The sequence below is a fragment of the Salmo trutta genome, chromosome 27 (assembly GCF_901001165.1).
Source record: "Salmo trutta chromosome 27, fSalTru1.1, whole genome shotgun sequence".
Taxonomy (NCBI): Eukaryota; Metazoa; Chordata; class Actinopteri; order Salmoniformes; family Salmonidae; genus Salmo; species Salmo trutta.
In genome coordinates, this window is record NC_042983.1 from 36,829,164 (window position 1) to 36,845,860 (window position 16,697).

Here is a 16,697-nt window from a genome sequence, read left to right on the forward strand (position 1 = left end):
TATGCCTTGTTATTTTACTGTAAACCAGCCACGTAATGGGCCTATATTACATTCCCCAGGGTATCCTCATTGGTCCACTGTTCTACAGCTTCATTAGGGGGAACGGACTGTTTATTGGCTTTTCAATGCATGCGTTAGGGTGAGCTTGCCCATACACTGCTCAGCTCTCCTAATTGGACAGCTAATTAATCCTGTCAGTGCAGTATTGGTGCAATACATTTACAACAATTGTCTTTGTGTTAATTAGACCTACAATTTGGAAAGGGGGGGTCTCTGCACTCGTTTGTGATGTTGGAGAGCTTTGGGGAGATGAAAGGCTACGCATCGTATGGTGCTTTGTTCGTGGCAGCCAAGCACTCTTTATGTTTAAGCCTGCTCTCATTTAGCAAAAGAAGAACACATTAAGAGTAAATTAACAACAGGCGATTATTATCATTACTTTAATGTAACAGGCCGCATGTAGATGAATAAATCTGTTTCCCAATGCGGGCTGTCACATTGTTGGTTGGGGCTGTCATGCTCTCGAACGCAGCGCTGCAGACAGGGCTGCCATCAGTGCAGGTGTAATGCAGGCTGAATTATGAAAGGGGTGTGAGGGGAGCGAGGCATATAATTACTTGATTCATAACCTCTGTACACATCAATGGAAATATCAAAGCGAGATGATTTCTCTTGAAAAAGCCCCACACTTACAAGTGTAGGATATTAATTTGATCACCCTGTTGCAGGAGAACTGCCGGAGAATGCTGAAGTTTGTAGTTTTCACTTTGAAATTTCAGACTAGATTTGTTCTCATGAAACATTTATCAACCCCTACAAAAATGTCCATTAATTAATTTGATCACCCTGTTGCAGGAGAACTGCCGGAGAGTGCAGTTCAGGAAATTAAAAACGTTTTAAAACTTTAAAACTGGATTGTATTTGAGGTTTAAAAAGACTTCTGAAGTTTGTATGTTTCACTTTGAAATTTCAGATTAGATTTGTTCTCGTGAAAAATGTATCAACCCCTACAAAAATGTCCATGAATTATAATCCACATAATAATTCACATTTCCTGTTGCTCCAGGATTATTTTCCTGCTGTATCAAACTGACTCAAATTAAGATCCTACAACTGGATCAAACCAGTTAATCACTTCACAGTGTCTAGGCTGGAGGATTGAAGATGTCTTACTATCTATCAACAACAAAAAATACAATGGACCCATGAAATAGTGACGAGACCTTTTATTAAAACCATTTTCAATGTTTTATGACATTTTCTGGGAATACTTCTTTGGTAGTTTCTTTGACCTTACTCATCACTCTTGTACGGTGTCCATATTAGTACAGTCTCAGTCTCATGAGGAATTGTTTTAATCTCAGCAGGATTTTCTAAAAACCCTCTTACTTTGTGTTTGTTTTTGTGCTGTGCCTTACAGTCTGGAGTGAGTGGTCTGACTGGCTTCCTGGAGTTTACAGACAACGGAACCAACCCCAACATCTACTTTGAGATTCTGGGGACCAACTATGGCGAGGACAGGGGCAGGGGTGTCAGTAAGGTAAAAGAACACAACATTATTCTTGATCAAATGATCTTGGGTTAGATTCCCGCTGGGGTCACCATACAAAAAAATGTTGCATGCATGACTGTAATTCGCTTTGGATAAAAGCATCTACTAAATGCCATACAGCTATGCTATTATTATTATAATTAAAACGATCTTGTTCCTGTTCCTGTTGTTATTGTTGTTGTTGACTATTCTCCACAGCGTGCTGCTTGATGTTTATAAAACAGCAACATTTTCTCTGAGATTAGCTATAAATCTCTAACTTTTTTTCTCTGCCCAATGGCAAAATGTGGAGAATTGCTAGAAGTTAGCTGTTTTCAAAAAAATTATGAAAAAAACAATAAATATTGCAGTGGGGGGGGGGGGGGTTATCTGACCTTGCGTGGTGGCCTTACGAAAGAGGTTGACGGGTGAGGGTTGAAGAGCGGGGGGTGAAACTTGAGTTTTGAGACTAGGTGAGGTCTGAGGAGGAGGAATGAAGAAGTTCCTAATATGTATTCCGTACTGGTGGCTGGTGCGCTGTCTCTGTAGGTCAGACTTACGTGCTGTCTCGAGGATGGAGCACTGTGTTTCACGCAAGCAGGCAGGTTTGGCTGCCACAGTGACACAAAATAGCTAAATAACCTGAAGAACAGTGTTCTATACAAAGTATGTTTGGTAGAAATACTGTGATTTTCAGGGTGGCAGGTATCCTAGTGGTTAGAGTGTTGGACCAGTAACTGAAAGGTGCTGGATCAAATCCCTGAGCTGATAAGGTCAAAATCTGTCATTCTCACCCTGAACAAGGCAGTTAACCCACTGTTGCCCGGTAGGCTGTCATTGTAAAAAAGTGTACATCTAATTATCAAGTGGTACCTAGAGAACTATACTATTTTCCCAGTTCTTCTCATATACAGTACCAGTCAAATGTTTGGACACATCTACTCATTCAAGGTTTTATTTTACTATTTTCTACATTGTAGAATAATAGTGAAGACATCAAAACTATAAAAAACACATATGGAATCATGTAGTAACCAAAAAATTGTTAAACAAATAAAAATGTATTTTATATTTGAGATTCTTCAAAGTAGCCACCCTTTACCTTGATGACAGCTTTGCACACTCTTGGCATTCTCTCTTTTGTCCCATCCCCCAGACATGCGGAGACCTCACCTGGCTTAACTGGTGCCTCCAGAGATGCAACCTCTCTCATCATCCCTCAATGCCTAGGTTTACCTCCACTGTACTCACATCCTACCATACCCTTGTCTGTACATTATGCCTTGAATCTATTCTACCACGCGCAGAAATCTGCTCCTTTTATTCTCTGTTCCCAACGCACTAGACGACCAGTTCTTATAGCCATTAGCCGTACCCTATTCCTCCTCTGTTCCTCTGGTGATGTAGAGGTTAACCCAGGCCCTGTAGCCCCCAGTACTACACCTATTCCCCAGGCGCTCTCATTTGTTGACTTCTGTAACTGTAAAAGCCTTGGTTTCATGCATGTTAACATCAGAAGACTCCTCCCTAAGTTTATCTTATTCACTGCTTTAGCACACTCCGCCAAACCTGATGTACTAGCTGTGTCTGAATCCTGACGTAGGAAGGCCACCAAAAATTCTGAGATTTACAGAACTACAACAATTTCTGTCAAGATAGAACTGTGAAAGGGGGCGGTGTTGCAATCTACTGTAGAGAGAGCCTGCAGAGTTCTGTCATACTATCAAGGTCTGTGCCAAAACCGTTCGAGATTCTACTTTTAATAATCCACCTTTCCAGAAACAAGTCTCTCACTGTTGCCGCCTGTTATAGACCCCCCTCAGCCCCCAGCTGTGCCCTGGACACCATATGTGAATTGATTGCCCCCAATCTATCTTCAGAGTTTGTACTGTTAGGTGACCTAAACTGGGACATGCTTAACACCCCGGCCATCCTACAATCTAAGCTAGATGCCCTCAATGTCACACAAATTATCAAGGAACCTACCAGGTACAACCCTAAATCCGTAAACATGGGCACCCTCATAGATATCATCCTGACCAACTTGCCCTCTACATACACCTCTGCTGTCTTCAACCAGGACCTCAGCGATCACTGCCTCATTACCTGCGTCCGTAATGGGTCCACGGTCAAACAACCACCCCTCATCACTGTCAAATGCTCCCTAAAACACTTCACCGAGCAGGCCTTTCTAATCGACCTGGCCCGGGTATCCTGGAAGGATATGGACTTCATCCCGTCAGTAGAGGATGCCAGGTTGTTTTAAAAAAAACTTTCCTCACCATCTTAGATAAGCATGCCCCATTCAAAAAAGGTAGAACACAGAACCCTTGGTTCACTCCAGACTTGACTGCCCTTGATAAGCACAAAAACATCCTGTGGCATACTGCATTAGCATCGAATAGCCCCCGCGATATGCAACTTTTCAGGAATGTCAGGAACCAATATACACAGTCAGTTAGGAAAGCAAAGGCTAGCTTTTTCAAACAGAAATGTGCATCCTGCAGCATTAACTCCAAAAAGTTTTGGGACACTGTAAAATAGAGCACCTCCTTGCAGCTACCCACTTCGCTGAGGCTAGGAAACACTGTCACCACCGATAAATCTATGATAATCGAGAATTTCAATAAGCATTTTTCAATGGCTGGCCATGTTTTTCACCTGGCTACCCCTACCCCGGCCAACAGCTCTGCACCCCGACAGCAACTTTCCCAAGCCCCCCCGCTTCTCCTTCACCCAAATCCAGACAGCTGATGTTCTGAAAGAGCTGCAAAATCTGGACCCCGACAAATCAGCTTGGCTAGACAATCTGCACCCTCTCTTTCTAAAATCATCCACCAAAATTGTTGCAACCCCTATTACTAGCCTGTTCAACCTCTCTTTCATATCGTCTGAGATCCCTAAAGATTGGAAAGCTGCCGCAGTCATCCCCCTCTTCAAAGGGGAGACACTCTAGACCCAAACTGTTACAGACCTATATCCATCCTGCCCTGCCTTTCTAAAGTCTTAGAAAGCCAAGTTAACAAAAAGATTACCGACCGTTTCTAATCCCACCGTACCTTCTCCACTATGCAATCTGGTTTCCGAGTTGGTCATGGGTGCACCTCAGCCACGCTCAAGGTCCTAAAAGATATCATAACCTCCATCGATAAAAGACAGTACTATGCAGCTGTCATCATCAACCTGGCCAAGGATTTTGACAATGTCAATCACTGCATTCTTATCGGCAGACTCGATAGCCTTGGTTTCTCAAATGACTGCCTCGCCTGTTTCAGTTCAGTTCAGTTCAGTTTCAGTTCAGTGTGTCAAATGGAAGGGCCTGCTGTCTGGACCTCTGGAATTCTCTATGGGGGTGCCACGGGGTTCAAATCTCGGGCCGACTCTTTTCTCTGTGTATGTCAATGATGTCGCTCTTGCTGCTTGTGATTCTCTGATCCACCTCCACGCAGACGACACCATTCTGCATACATCTGGCCCCTCTTTGGAGACTGTGTTAACCTGTTTGGGATAGGGGGCAGTATTTTCACGGCCGGATACAAAACTTACCTGATTTAATCTGGTTATTACGCCTGCCCAGAAACTAGAATATGCATATCATTAGTATATTTGGATAGAAAACACCCTAAAGTTTCTAAAACTGTTTGAATGGTGTCTGTGAGTATAACAGAACTCATATGGCAGGCCAAAACCTGAGAAGATTCTATATGGGAAGTGCCCTGTCTGACCATTTCTTGGCCTTCTGTAGCCTCTTTGTCGAAAATACAGGATCTCTGATGTAACGTGACATTTTCTAAGGCTTTCATTGGCTCTCAGAAGGCGCCAGAACGTTGAATGATAACTCTGCAGTCTCTAGGCGAAAAACAGTAGGGGTTTTGGAGAGTGGTACTTCTGAGAACAATGGCACTGGCGCACGCGTGTATGTGACGACTCCATTTTCTTCTTTCAGTGTTTGAACGGATACAACGCCTCCCGGTTGGAATATTATCGCTATTTTACGAGAAAAATCGCATAAAAATTTATTTTAAACAGTGTTTGACATGCTTCGAAGTACGGTAATGGAATATTTTGAATTTTTTGTCACGAAACGCACCTGCGCGTCACCCTTCGGATAGTGTCTTGAACGCACGAACAAAACGGAGCTATTTGGATATAACTATGGATTATTTGGAACCAAAACAACATTGGGTGTTGAAGTAGAAGTCCTGGGAGTGCATTCTGACGAAGAACAGCAAAGGTAATCCAATTTTTCTTATAGTAAATCTGAGTTTGGTGAGTTCCAAACTTGGTGGGTGTCAAAATAGCTAGCCCTGATGGCCGGGCTATCTACTCAGAATATTGCAAAATGTGCTTTCACCGAAAAGCTATTTTAAAATCGGACACCGCGATTGCATAAAGGAGTTCTGTATCTATAATTCTTAAAATAATTGTTATGTTTTTTGTCAACGTTTATCGTGAGTAATTTAGTAAATTCACCGGAAGTTTTCGGTGGGTATGCTAGTTCTGAACAAAACATGCTAATGTAAAAAGCTGGTTTTTGATATAAATATGAACTTGATTGAACAAAACATGCATGTATTGTATAACATAATGTCCTAGGAGTGTCATCTGATGAAGATCATCAAAGGTTAGTGCTGCATTTAGCTGTGGTTTTGGTTTTTGTGACATATATACTAGCTTGAAAAATGGGTGTGTGATTATTTCTGGCTGGGTACTCTCCTGACATAATCTAATGTTTTGCTTTTGTTGTAAAGCCTTTTTGAAATCGGACAATGTGGTTAGATAAAGGAGAGTCTTGTCTTTAAAATGGTGTAAAATAGTCATATGTTTGAAAAATTGAAGTTTTTGCATTTTTGAGGTATTTGTAATTCGCGCCACGCCATACCATTGGATATTGGTGAGGCGTTCCGCTAGCAAACCTCCAAATGAGTTTCAATGCCATACAACACTCCTTCTGTGACCTTCAACTGCTCTTAAATGCTAGTAAAACTAAATGCATGCTCTTCAACCGATTGCTGCCCGCACCCGCCCATCCGACTAGCATCACTACTCTGGACGGTTCTGACTTAGAATATATGGACAACTAAAATTACCTAGGTGTTTGGTTAGACTGTAAACTCTCCTTCCAGACTTACATTAAGCATCTCCAATGCAAAATTAAATCTAGAATCGGCTTCCTATTTCGCAACAAAGCCTCCTTCACTCATGCTGCTAAACATACCCTCGTAAAACTAACTATCCAAGCGATCCTTGACTTTGGCGATGTCATTTACAAAATAGCCTCCAACACTACTCAGCAAATTGGATGTAGTGTTCCATCCGTTTTGTCACCAAAGCCCCATATACTACCCACCACTGCGACCTGTCTGCTCTCATTGGCTGGTCCTCGCTACATATTCATTGCCAAACCCACTGGCTCCAGGTCATCTAGAAATCTTTGCAAGGTAAAGCCCTGCCTTATCTCAGCTCACTGGTCACCATAGCAACACCCACCCGCAGCACACGCTCCAGCAGATATATTTCACTGGTCACCCCCAAAGCCAATCCTACTTTGTCCGGCCTTTCCTTCCAGTTCTCTGCTGCCAATGACTGGAACGAACTGCAAAAATCACTGAAGCTGGAGACTCATATCTCCCTCACTAACTTTTAGCATCAGCTGTCAGAGCAGCTTACCGATCACTGCACCTGTACACAGCCCATCTGTAAATAGCCCACCCAACTACCTCATTCCCATATTGTTCTTTTTTTTTGTTGCTCTTTGCACCCCAGTATCTCTACTTGCACATCATCTTCTGCACATCTATCACTCCGGTGTTAATGCTAAATTGTAATTATTTCGCCACTATGGCCTATTTATTGCCTTACCTCCCTATCTTACTACATTTGCATACACTGTACATAGATTTTTCTATTGTGTTATTGACTGTACGTTTGTTTATCCCATGTGTAACTTTGTGTTGTTGTTTTTGCCACACTGCTTTGCTTTATCTTGGCCAGGTTGCAGTTGTAAATGAGAACTTGTTCTCAACTGGCCTACCTGGTTAAATAAAGGTGAAATTAAATAAAAATTACAATTTAAGATGCTTGTTCCACCATTGGGATGCCATGACAGGAAAGAGCTTTGACCGGGGGGGACCAGAGGTGGCAGAACAGAGTGCTTGGGTTGGGATGTAGGGTTTGAACATAGCCTGAAGGTAAGGAGGTGCAGTTCCCCTTGCTGCTCCGTAGGCAAGCACCAGGGTCTTGAAGATGATGAGATCCAGTGGAGTATGCGGAGGAGTCGAGTGACATGGGAGAAAATAGGAAGATTGTATACCGGTCTTCTGCTGCATTCTGGATAAGTTGCAGGGAATTGAAGGCGAAGTAGGGAGCCCAGCCAACAGAGAGTAGTCTAGACGGGAGATGACAAGTGCCTGGATTAGAACTTGTGCCACTTCCTGTGTGAGGAAAGGTCGTACTCTACGACCAGTGTAGATCATGAACCTGCAGGAGCGAGTGACTGCTTTATTGTTTGCAGAGAACGATAGGGTGTTGTTCAGGTTCTCGTTAAGCTTCTTTGCACTCTGGTAGGGTGACACTGTGGTGTTATCAACCATGATGGAGAGGTCTTTGAGCAGGAATGCCTTCCCTTGGAGGAAGATCAGCTCCGTCTTGTCGAGGTTGAGCTTGAGGGGGTGGGCCGACATCCAAGCTGAGATATCTGCCAGGCATGCAGATATCGCCACCTGGGTGTCAGAAGGGGGGAAGGAGAAAAGTAATTGAGTGTTATCCACATAGCAATGATAGGAGAGACCATGTGAGGATATGACAGAGCTGAGTGATGTGGTGTATAGAGAGAAGAGGAGAGGGCCTTGAACCGAGCCCTGGGGGACACCAGTAGTGAGAGTACGTGGTGCAAACACAGACCCTCTCCACGTCACCTGGTGGTTGACAAAGTCATCTGCAGAGAGGGAGGAGGGAGAGGGAAGAGGTGGAGTATTAAGGGTGGAGGATAAAGTGGAGAATAGTTTCCCAGGGTTGGAAGCAGAAGTTTGAAATTTAGAGTGATATAAAGCATCTTTAGCAACAAATATAGCGGAAGAGAAAGTAGAGAGGAGGGAGTGGAAGGAATATACAGTGAAGGTCCACCGAAAGTTTAGTTTTCCTCCATTTCCGCTCATATGCCAGCAACCCTGTTCTGTTAGCACGCAGTGAGTAACTCAGCCACGGAGCAGGAGGGGAAGATCGGGCCGACCGGGAGGAAAGAGGACAGCGAGAGTCAAAGGACGCAGAAAGGGAGGATAGTAGACGGAAGAGAGGATATGATAGAAGAGGAGAGGGTAGAGAGAGGGAGAGAGAGAGCGAAGATTGCGGCGGCGCATGACCATCTGGGTAGGGGCTGAGTGGGTAGGGTTGGGGGAGATGAGAGATATATAGGGGGTTGCAGTGAGATTAGAAGGCTAACAGCCTCTAGTGAAGATCAGGTCAAGCGTATTGCCTGCCTTGTGACTGGAAAAGGGTGAGGTCAAAGGAGGAAAGAAATTCATTGAAATCAATCGTCGGGAGGTTAAAATCGCCCAGTACGATGAGTGGTGAGCCATCGTCGTGAAATTAGCTTTTCAAGGTGTCAAGCTCATTGAGGAACTCTCCAAGGACACCTGGTGGTTGATAGATGACAACAATGATAAGCTTGAGTGGACAAGTGACAGTATGGAATTCAAATGAGGAGATAGACAGGTAAGAGAGAAGGGAAAACAGAAAATATGAAGACGTAGGCGAGGTTTTAACCCATACCACAAGGGGCAATGTGTGGTCCAGAAACTGCAACACTACCAGCAGAACAGATTCTGGCACAGAGAGTGTTTTTCTATCAGTGTATGTTGCTGGTAGTTGTAGTCGCACTGACCAGTTGTAGGCACTTCCCGTTTATTCCCACAAACATCTGTTCCGACCAGATTTTCCGTGTGTGGTACCCACAGAGTCCAGTTTCCCACATCCTACCTATTTGTGCTCTGTTTTTACTAACCCAGTGAAAAAAAACTCACTAGCTAACGTGCTACAGTTATAAACTGAGTGTAAAAAACATTATAAACACCTGCTATTTCCATGACATAGACTGACCAGGTGAATCCAGGTGAAAGCTATGATCCCTTGTTGATTTCACTTGTTAAATCCACTTCAATCAGTGTAGATGTAGGGGAGGAGACAGGTTGAAGAAGGATTTTTAAGCCTTAAGACAATTGAGACATGGATTGTGTATGTGTGCCTTTCGGGGGGTGAATGGGAAAGACAAAATATTTAAGTGCCTTTGAATGGGGTATGTTTATAGGTGCCAGGTGCACCTGTTGTGTTGTGGGGCGACTCAATATGAGGATGGTGTTCTGTACACTAAGTGTACTACAACTACTCTGAAACAAAGTGTGACTTTGATATGTTAATACATGTCTAGATTATACGTCTAGATTATATTGTAGCACTATCGATATACTCTGGGCCTGCCTAGAGTATGTTTAATTTTGGCGTGTCAGCAAATCTGAGGGTGAGGTGCAGGGGTTAAGGGTTGTCCCAAATTCCACCCTACTTCCTATATAGTGCACACATTTTGACCAAGACCCACACACACACACACACACACACGCACACGCACACGCACACACACACACACACACACGCACACGCACACACACACACACACACCCCTGACGAATCCTAAACTTCCAGAGGGGCCTGCTGTAGATTACAAATTAGATTGTCAGATCTCATTAGCGATAATGGCCTGAGACACAAACATAACGCACCGTGCCTCCAAAGATGAAATTAATATTTAACTACAAAGTAATTACATTAACTCTGATTTCTTAATCAAATAATACAATTCCTTTTGAGGGAATTAAATACTTGTTATACTGCTATGATAAGCACTGTACAGTATGTACCAGAACATCTGATGAGGGAGAGCATTGCTGCGCCGTCTACTGAATTTTTTATATTTTACATTTGTAATGAACCAATTGAGCAGAGCAGAGACTAAGAGTTGCAGGTCATCATACTGCACTTCAATTTAAAGATAAACATCAACAACTCAATAAATTGCAGGGGGGGGGGGCAATTCAAACAACAGGCCTCACCCCGCCACTGTGTTGGTAAACAGCTGAGGGATGAGGCTGGAGAAATGTAACCACTCTCAAATAGACTGAGCTATGGATGCAAGGACTGACCATCCATGGGATCTAAATGATAGTTTTAAACATGCTTTGAGGCTATCACATAGCTATTCCCCTCACTCAAAGGCACTCACCTAGCCCATTATTTCTTGGCTCTAGAGATACGTCTTTGTGTGTGGTCATTTCTATGCACATTGCATGTTCCTATGTTCATGTTGTCAAGGCGTGTATGTGGGTAAATGTAACCAATTTATTTCAATAATTTTGGCACAACTTATTTATGTTTAGTGGGTACCTATGTCCAGATAACGATAACAAGACAAAGTTCTGGAAATGTCTTTATTAACATGTAAACCTATTCTTCATTCACCTTTTAATTCACAGCTGTCCATTTTGTTTCACCTGTTTGATTGAGTAAACTGGCCCGAGGTTCCCTCAAGGTTGAAGTTTCAATTTATTTGTCATATGTACACAAATACAATGAAAGGCTTGCTCACAAGCGGCCTCGCAATAAAATAAACAAAAACAGTAAATACACCTCAAACAAATAGACAGTATGTTGAATTTTTGCAGACACACTTATCTAGAATAGTAGTGAGAGCAAACATTTTCATCCAGACCAGTCCCCCATGGGAATCAAACCCCCAACCCTGATGCTGCAAGCACCATGCTCTACCAACTGAGACACACGGGACCTACACCCCAGAGAAGGGCTAGTTATCAATCGCATTCCTCCCACACACCAATATAATCACAAACCCTTTCATATCTCTTCATCTCCACTGATGGACTTTTTAAATCAGGCCTTGTTCTTAAATTATGCCCAGGCACAGAACGGCTGTTCCAGTAATGACACAGAGGTAATTGACACAGAACTGACCTGGAGCTGTGCAAGGCTATAATCTGCTGCCTGCCTTTCTTTCAATTCATTATCCACACTGAGCCACACACATACTGTACGCATGTTATTACCACTCACTCTTTTTCTATTTCCCCCTCTCTCTCGACCTCTCCCTCTCTCCTTCCTCTCTTTTCTTATTTTCCTCTCTCTCCCATCTCTCTCTCTCTCTTTCTCTCTCAAACGCACACACACACACACACACACACACTCATACAGTTGTCTCTATGTTGATAATAGTTGGACTTAGGCAATCTATCATAATTATTATTACCTCTGTGCAATAATTAGTTTTCCACTCCATTAATTCAGATGGCTACATGCAGCTTACCACTCTATACATCAACAATCTAAAAGCTCCATTGGCCAGCAGCAAAGATGACAGACGCACTGTCTGCTGGGTAATTGCTTCGTGGGACCTTAAGTCATTTCTGCTGGGAAATAAAATAGATTTATATTTACAATGTGTGGCCGTTAAATAGGGTCACAGTTAGGTTGGATCTAATGGTGATGTGGAACCCACTGAGAGAGAGAGGGAGAGAGAGAGAGAGTGAGGGTGAGGGGGTGATGTAGATGTCCTATACTTTAGATATAGGGAGGGACAAAGGCAAAGCAAGCGAGGCAAGCCCGGGGAACGATATCAAGTGAGTGTCAGTGGGAATGTTAACCCACTAAATGAATAGCATTTCATTCATACTAAAATGTCCGCCAGAGTGGGGTCACCCTTCCTATTCTGACACAGCCATTACACTGCCATGGTAACAGATATAACACCTTTCATTATATGTTTGGACTGATAGAACAGATTGAATTTCATCTGTTACCCTTGACACGGTAAAAAATAGAACATATTAACCATGTAACCCTGTATGACATTTGAATGTCAGTTTGTATGAGTGTCAGGTTGTGTATTTTATTGTACGTACCTGCTAGTCAAAGAGCAGTTATGTTTCAGCTGATCACACCCAGAGGAGAGTGGCTTGTATGTATGTTGAAACCATTCTCAACTAGTTGACACACGCTCTTAAAAGAACATTCATAACAATCCTAATGTCAGGTATGTTTATACCTATAAACATGTAGTACAGAGATTCCTACCTGGTCTATCACACTGTCTCATGTACTTGAAGGACAGGAAAGACTAATCCTACTGGACATGTACATGTTAATAAAAACGTGTTGGAATTACACAATAATACATTTTATTGATCTTCTTACTTTCACTTACAGCTGAAATCTAGCTTGGGGTACAATTTTAGTTTCTAAATACGTTTCACATTTATTGGAAACAGGTTATCAAGTCATTTCACATTGCAAACGGAATGTGTTAATCTGGTGTGAAATTTCAAGTAGGCAATACTCAAGGCAAGACAGAACTACATAATCAAAATGAAATGTGATTGCATGAGGAGTTTCCCATAATTTCTTGCACAACATATATTGTTGTGTAAATTACTCTAGTTGTGAAATAAAAATCTTGAGCCAAAATGTTGTTGGTTTTTGACCTAGCTACATGAACACTAGAGACAACTGTACCAATGGACAATGAAATACAAAATGGTGTATCAAAAGAAGGTATCAATGTCTATTTGTGGTACAAAATATGGGAGCAATAACCTTAGGAACAAAATGGGATTAATTCCTTCCATCTAAATGATATTCCTGTAAGACTGTGTTAAATATGTCGGGAAACTAAACAGTGGAAAGGAGAGGACATCCCCCAGGGGTAGAGATTCCCATTTCCCCCAATTTTCCGTTCCATTAGGTAGATTCAGATGTTCTTTTTTAGATGCTGTCTTTGCCTTTAGGGGAGGCAGGGGAGTGAGACTCATTGATTTCTCTTGCTTCACATATTCTCGCTTTGCACATCTCCTGGGCAACTCCCAGTAGATAGCAGATGTGTTAGATGTCAGGCGATGCTCATTGGAGGCGTTAGCCTACCTAAATATTCCCTGGGTCAAGCAGAGCATGGCTGCGTCCCAAATCTCCCTTGTTTCCCTGTATAATGCACTAATTATGACCTGGGCCAATAGGGAGGCACATAGGGCTCTGGTCAAAAGTAGTACACTATATAGGGATTAGGGTCCCTTTTGGAAGGCAACCTATTTTCTTTAGGCCATTGTGATATTGTAGCATTGTTAAAGAGTGGCGGAGGAGGATGAGACCTTTTTGGCTGAAGTCGTTCTCGGTGTCTTTGTGTTCTTTGCTATCCACCTATTCTCTCCTTTTGTGCAGCTCTTACCACACACTGCATTCTGTTCTCTTTTCAATATCAGTTCTTTGTGCCAGTTAGCACTATTATCAAGTGTGGAATGATAAATATTTGAAAATGGAGGCGAGATTTTTACCGTACAAAGCGACAGTTTGAAGTCATATGTCCGAGATCATATGTCACGACCTTACTAATGTTCCGAGTCATATCTCAGAGTTCATATGTCACGACCTTACTAATGTTCCGAGTCATATGGCCGAGATCATATGCCACGACGTTACTAATGTTCCGAGTCATATCTCAGAGTTCATATGTCACGCCCTTACTAATGTTCCGAGTCATATGGCCGAGATCATATGTCACGACGTTACTAATGTTCCGAGTCATATCTCAGAGTTCATATGTCACGACCTTACTAATGTTCCGAGTCATATGGCCGAGATCATATGTCACGACGTTACTAATGTTCCGAGTCATATCTCAGAGTTCATATGTCACGACCTTACTAATGTTCCGAGTCATATGGCCGAGATCATATGTCACGACGTTACTAATGTTCCGAGTCATATCTCAGAGTTCATATGTCACGACCTTACTAATGTTCCGAGTCATATGGCCGAGATCATATGTCACGACGTTACAAATGTTCCGAGACAATCGGGTCAAATGGAGTGTCACCCAATTGCATTGTTCTCTCTTGACATGTTGCAGTTCAATCATAAGCCCTCATTTCACTAAATTCATTTGGCATGACTAGTCCTAATGCTGTGTTGAGACAGGGTCATGCTGTGTTGAGAGTTGTGGCTAGGTCATTATTATGCTGTGTTGAGACGGGGTCGTGGCTAGGTCATTATTCTGCTGTGTTGAGATGGGGTCGTGGCTAGGTCATTATTATGCTGTGTTGAGATGGGGTCATGGCTAGGTCATTATTCTGCTGTGTTGAGATGGGGTCGTGGCTAGGTCATTATTCTGCTGTGTTGAGACGGGGTCGTGGCTAGGTCATTATTATGCTGTGTTGAGACGGGGTCATGTTGTGTTGAGACGGGGTCATGCTGTGTTGAGATGGGGTCATGGCTAGGTCATTATTCTGCTGTGTTGAGATGGGGTCGTGGCTAGGTCATTATTCTGCTGTGTTGAGACAGGGTTGTGGCTAGGTCATTATTATGCTGTGTTGAGATGGGGTCGTGGCTAGGTCATTATTATGCTGTGTTGAGACGGGGTCATGCTGTGTTGAGATGGGGTCGTGGCTAGGTCATTATTATGCTGTGTTGAGATGGGGTCGTGGCTAGGTCATTATTATGCTGTGTTGAGACAGGGTCATGCTGTGTTGAGATGGGGTTGTGGCTAGGTCATTATTATGCTGTGTTGAGATGGGGTTGTGGCTAGGTCATTATTATGCTGTGTTGAGATGGGGTTATGGCTCGGTCATTATTATGCTGTGTTGAGATGGGGTCGTGGCTAGGTCATTATTATGCTGTGTTGAGATGGGGTTATGGCTAGGTCATTATTATGCTGTGTTGAGATGGGGTCGTGGCTAGGTCATTATTATGCTGTGTTGAGATGGGGTCGTGGCTAGGTCATTATTATGCTGTGTTGAGATGGGGTCATGGCTAGGTCATTATTATGCTGTGTTGAGACGGGGTCATGTTGTGTTGAGACGGGGTCATGCTGTGTTGAAATGGGGTCATGGCTAGGTCATTATTCTGCTGTGTTGAGATGGAGTCATGCTGTGTTGAGACGGGGTCATGCTGTGTTGAGATGGGGTCATGGCTAGGTCATTATTCTGCTGTGTTGAGACGGGGTCATGTCTAGGTATAAGTACTGTATGTGTCTCAAATAGCACCATATTCCCTGTATATTGAGCTACTTTGCCCATTTGGGACGCAGCCTATGTCTCTGTTGGTTAAGTCAGATCACAGTGTTTATATGAATATTCATACTAATAGGCTGGCTAAGTCTGATCACGGTGTTTATATGAATATTCATACTAATAGGCTGGCTAAGACAGTCCATCTGTTCTACTAAAGCCCCAGCTGACTATTATGAAATCTTCATCAATGTGTTGTATTCAACAGTCATTTATTAAGAAACAAGGGCTTTATCTGACAAATAGAGACAAAATGGAGATTCTTACCCAGTGGACGAAACTGGTTGTACAGTACTGACGTCATTGCAACCAGATTACAACGAGTGCTGGCTCTAAACAGGTTGTAATATTGCCATAATGTTTCCATTTCAAACAGCTTTGCTTGTTGGGCAGAAGAGAAATTCAAAGACAGGTGTAAGACTTGGTGGAGCGTTGTTGTCCCTGTGAGTTGAGGAGTCTGTCACTCCAACTATGCTGTGTGCTAGGCTAACGCTGCTGACCAAAGAGCTATTGGTACTAGGGGGACAACAACAGTGGAGACAGATCTGATGTGATGCTGTCGGCGGCCGTTGCTCTCATTCTCAGGTAACCTTTGGCCAAGAGGAGACGATGGGATGCCCCACATTGCCCCATGTCGCCACATATCTCCATTCTGTCACCTGGTGTCAAACAAATGAGCCAATCCCCATCGGGGACTGGTAATGCGGCAACATAGTGAACTGATAGAACCAAACCAAAACAAATAACATGTATACAAGCACACGCTTCTCTGAGAGTCTCAAACAAACGTTTGAAATGGATCACGGATGTGCAACTTTGATGGTGTTGGGGGGGCCATAAAAAATCAGAATTCATCATGAGTGGCCGCTGTGGCTCGTGCGTCCCCGAGTGGTAAATTTGCTGCAATTCTCCACCTTTTGCCATGGTGGGGAGAAAAGATTTAGCAAATGTACAGCTAATTTCCTACAATTCTACACATTTTGCGATAGCGTGGAGACAAATGTTGCAGTTTTTAATAAGATGGCCAATGCCCCCCCCCCTTCCCCGGT

At 43.1% G+C, this 16,697-nt stretch overlaps 1 protein-coding gene across 2 annotated transcripts in view; it reads left to right on the top strand.

Annotated features, from left to right (window-relative positions):
- Window positions 1–16,697, top strand: part of LOC115164974 (glutamate receptor ionotropic, delta-2) — a 582,060-nt gene that overhangs the window by 393,883 nt on the left and 171,480 nt on the right. For both annotated transcript variants that reach the window (XR_003870040.1, XM_029717948.1), the window contains exon 8: window positions 1,421–1,540. Coding sequence is in view for 1 of the 2 variants with exons in the window: in XM_029717948.1 (XP_029573808.1) it covers window positions 1,421–1,540 (120 nt within the window). In the remaining variant the exon portion in view is untranslated. The remainder of the gene's footprint in view (window positions 1–1,420; window positions 1,541–16,697) is intronic.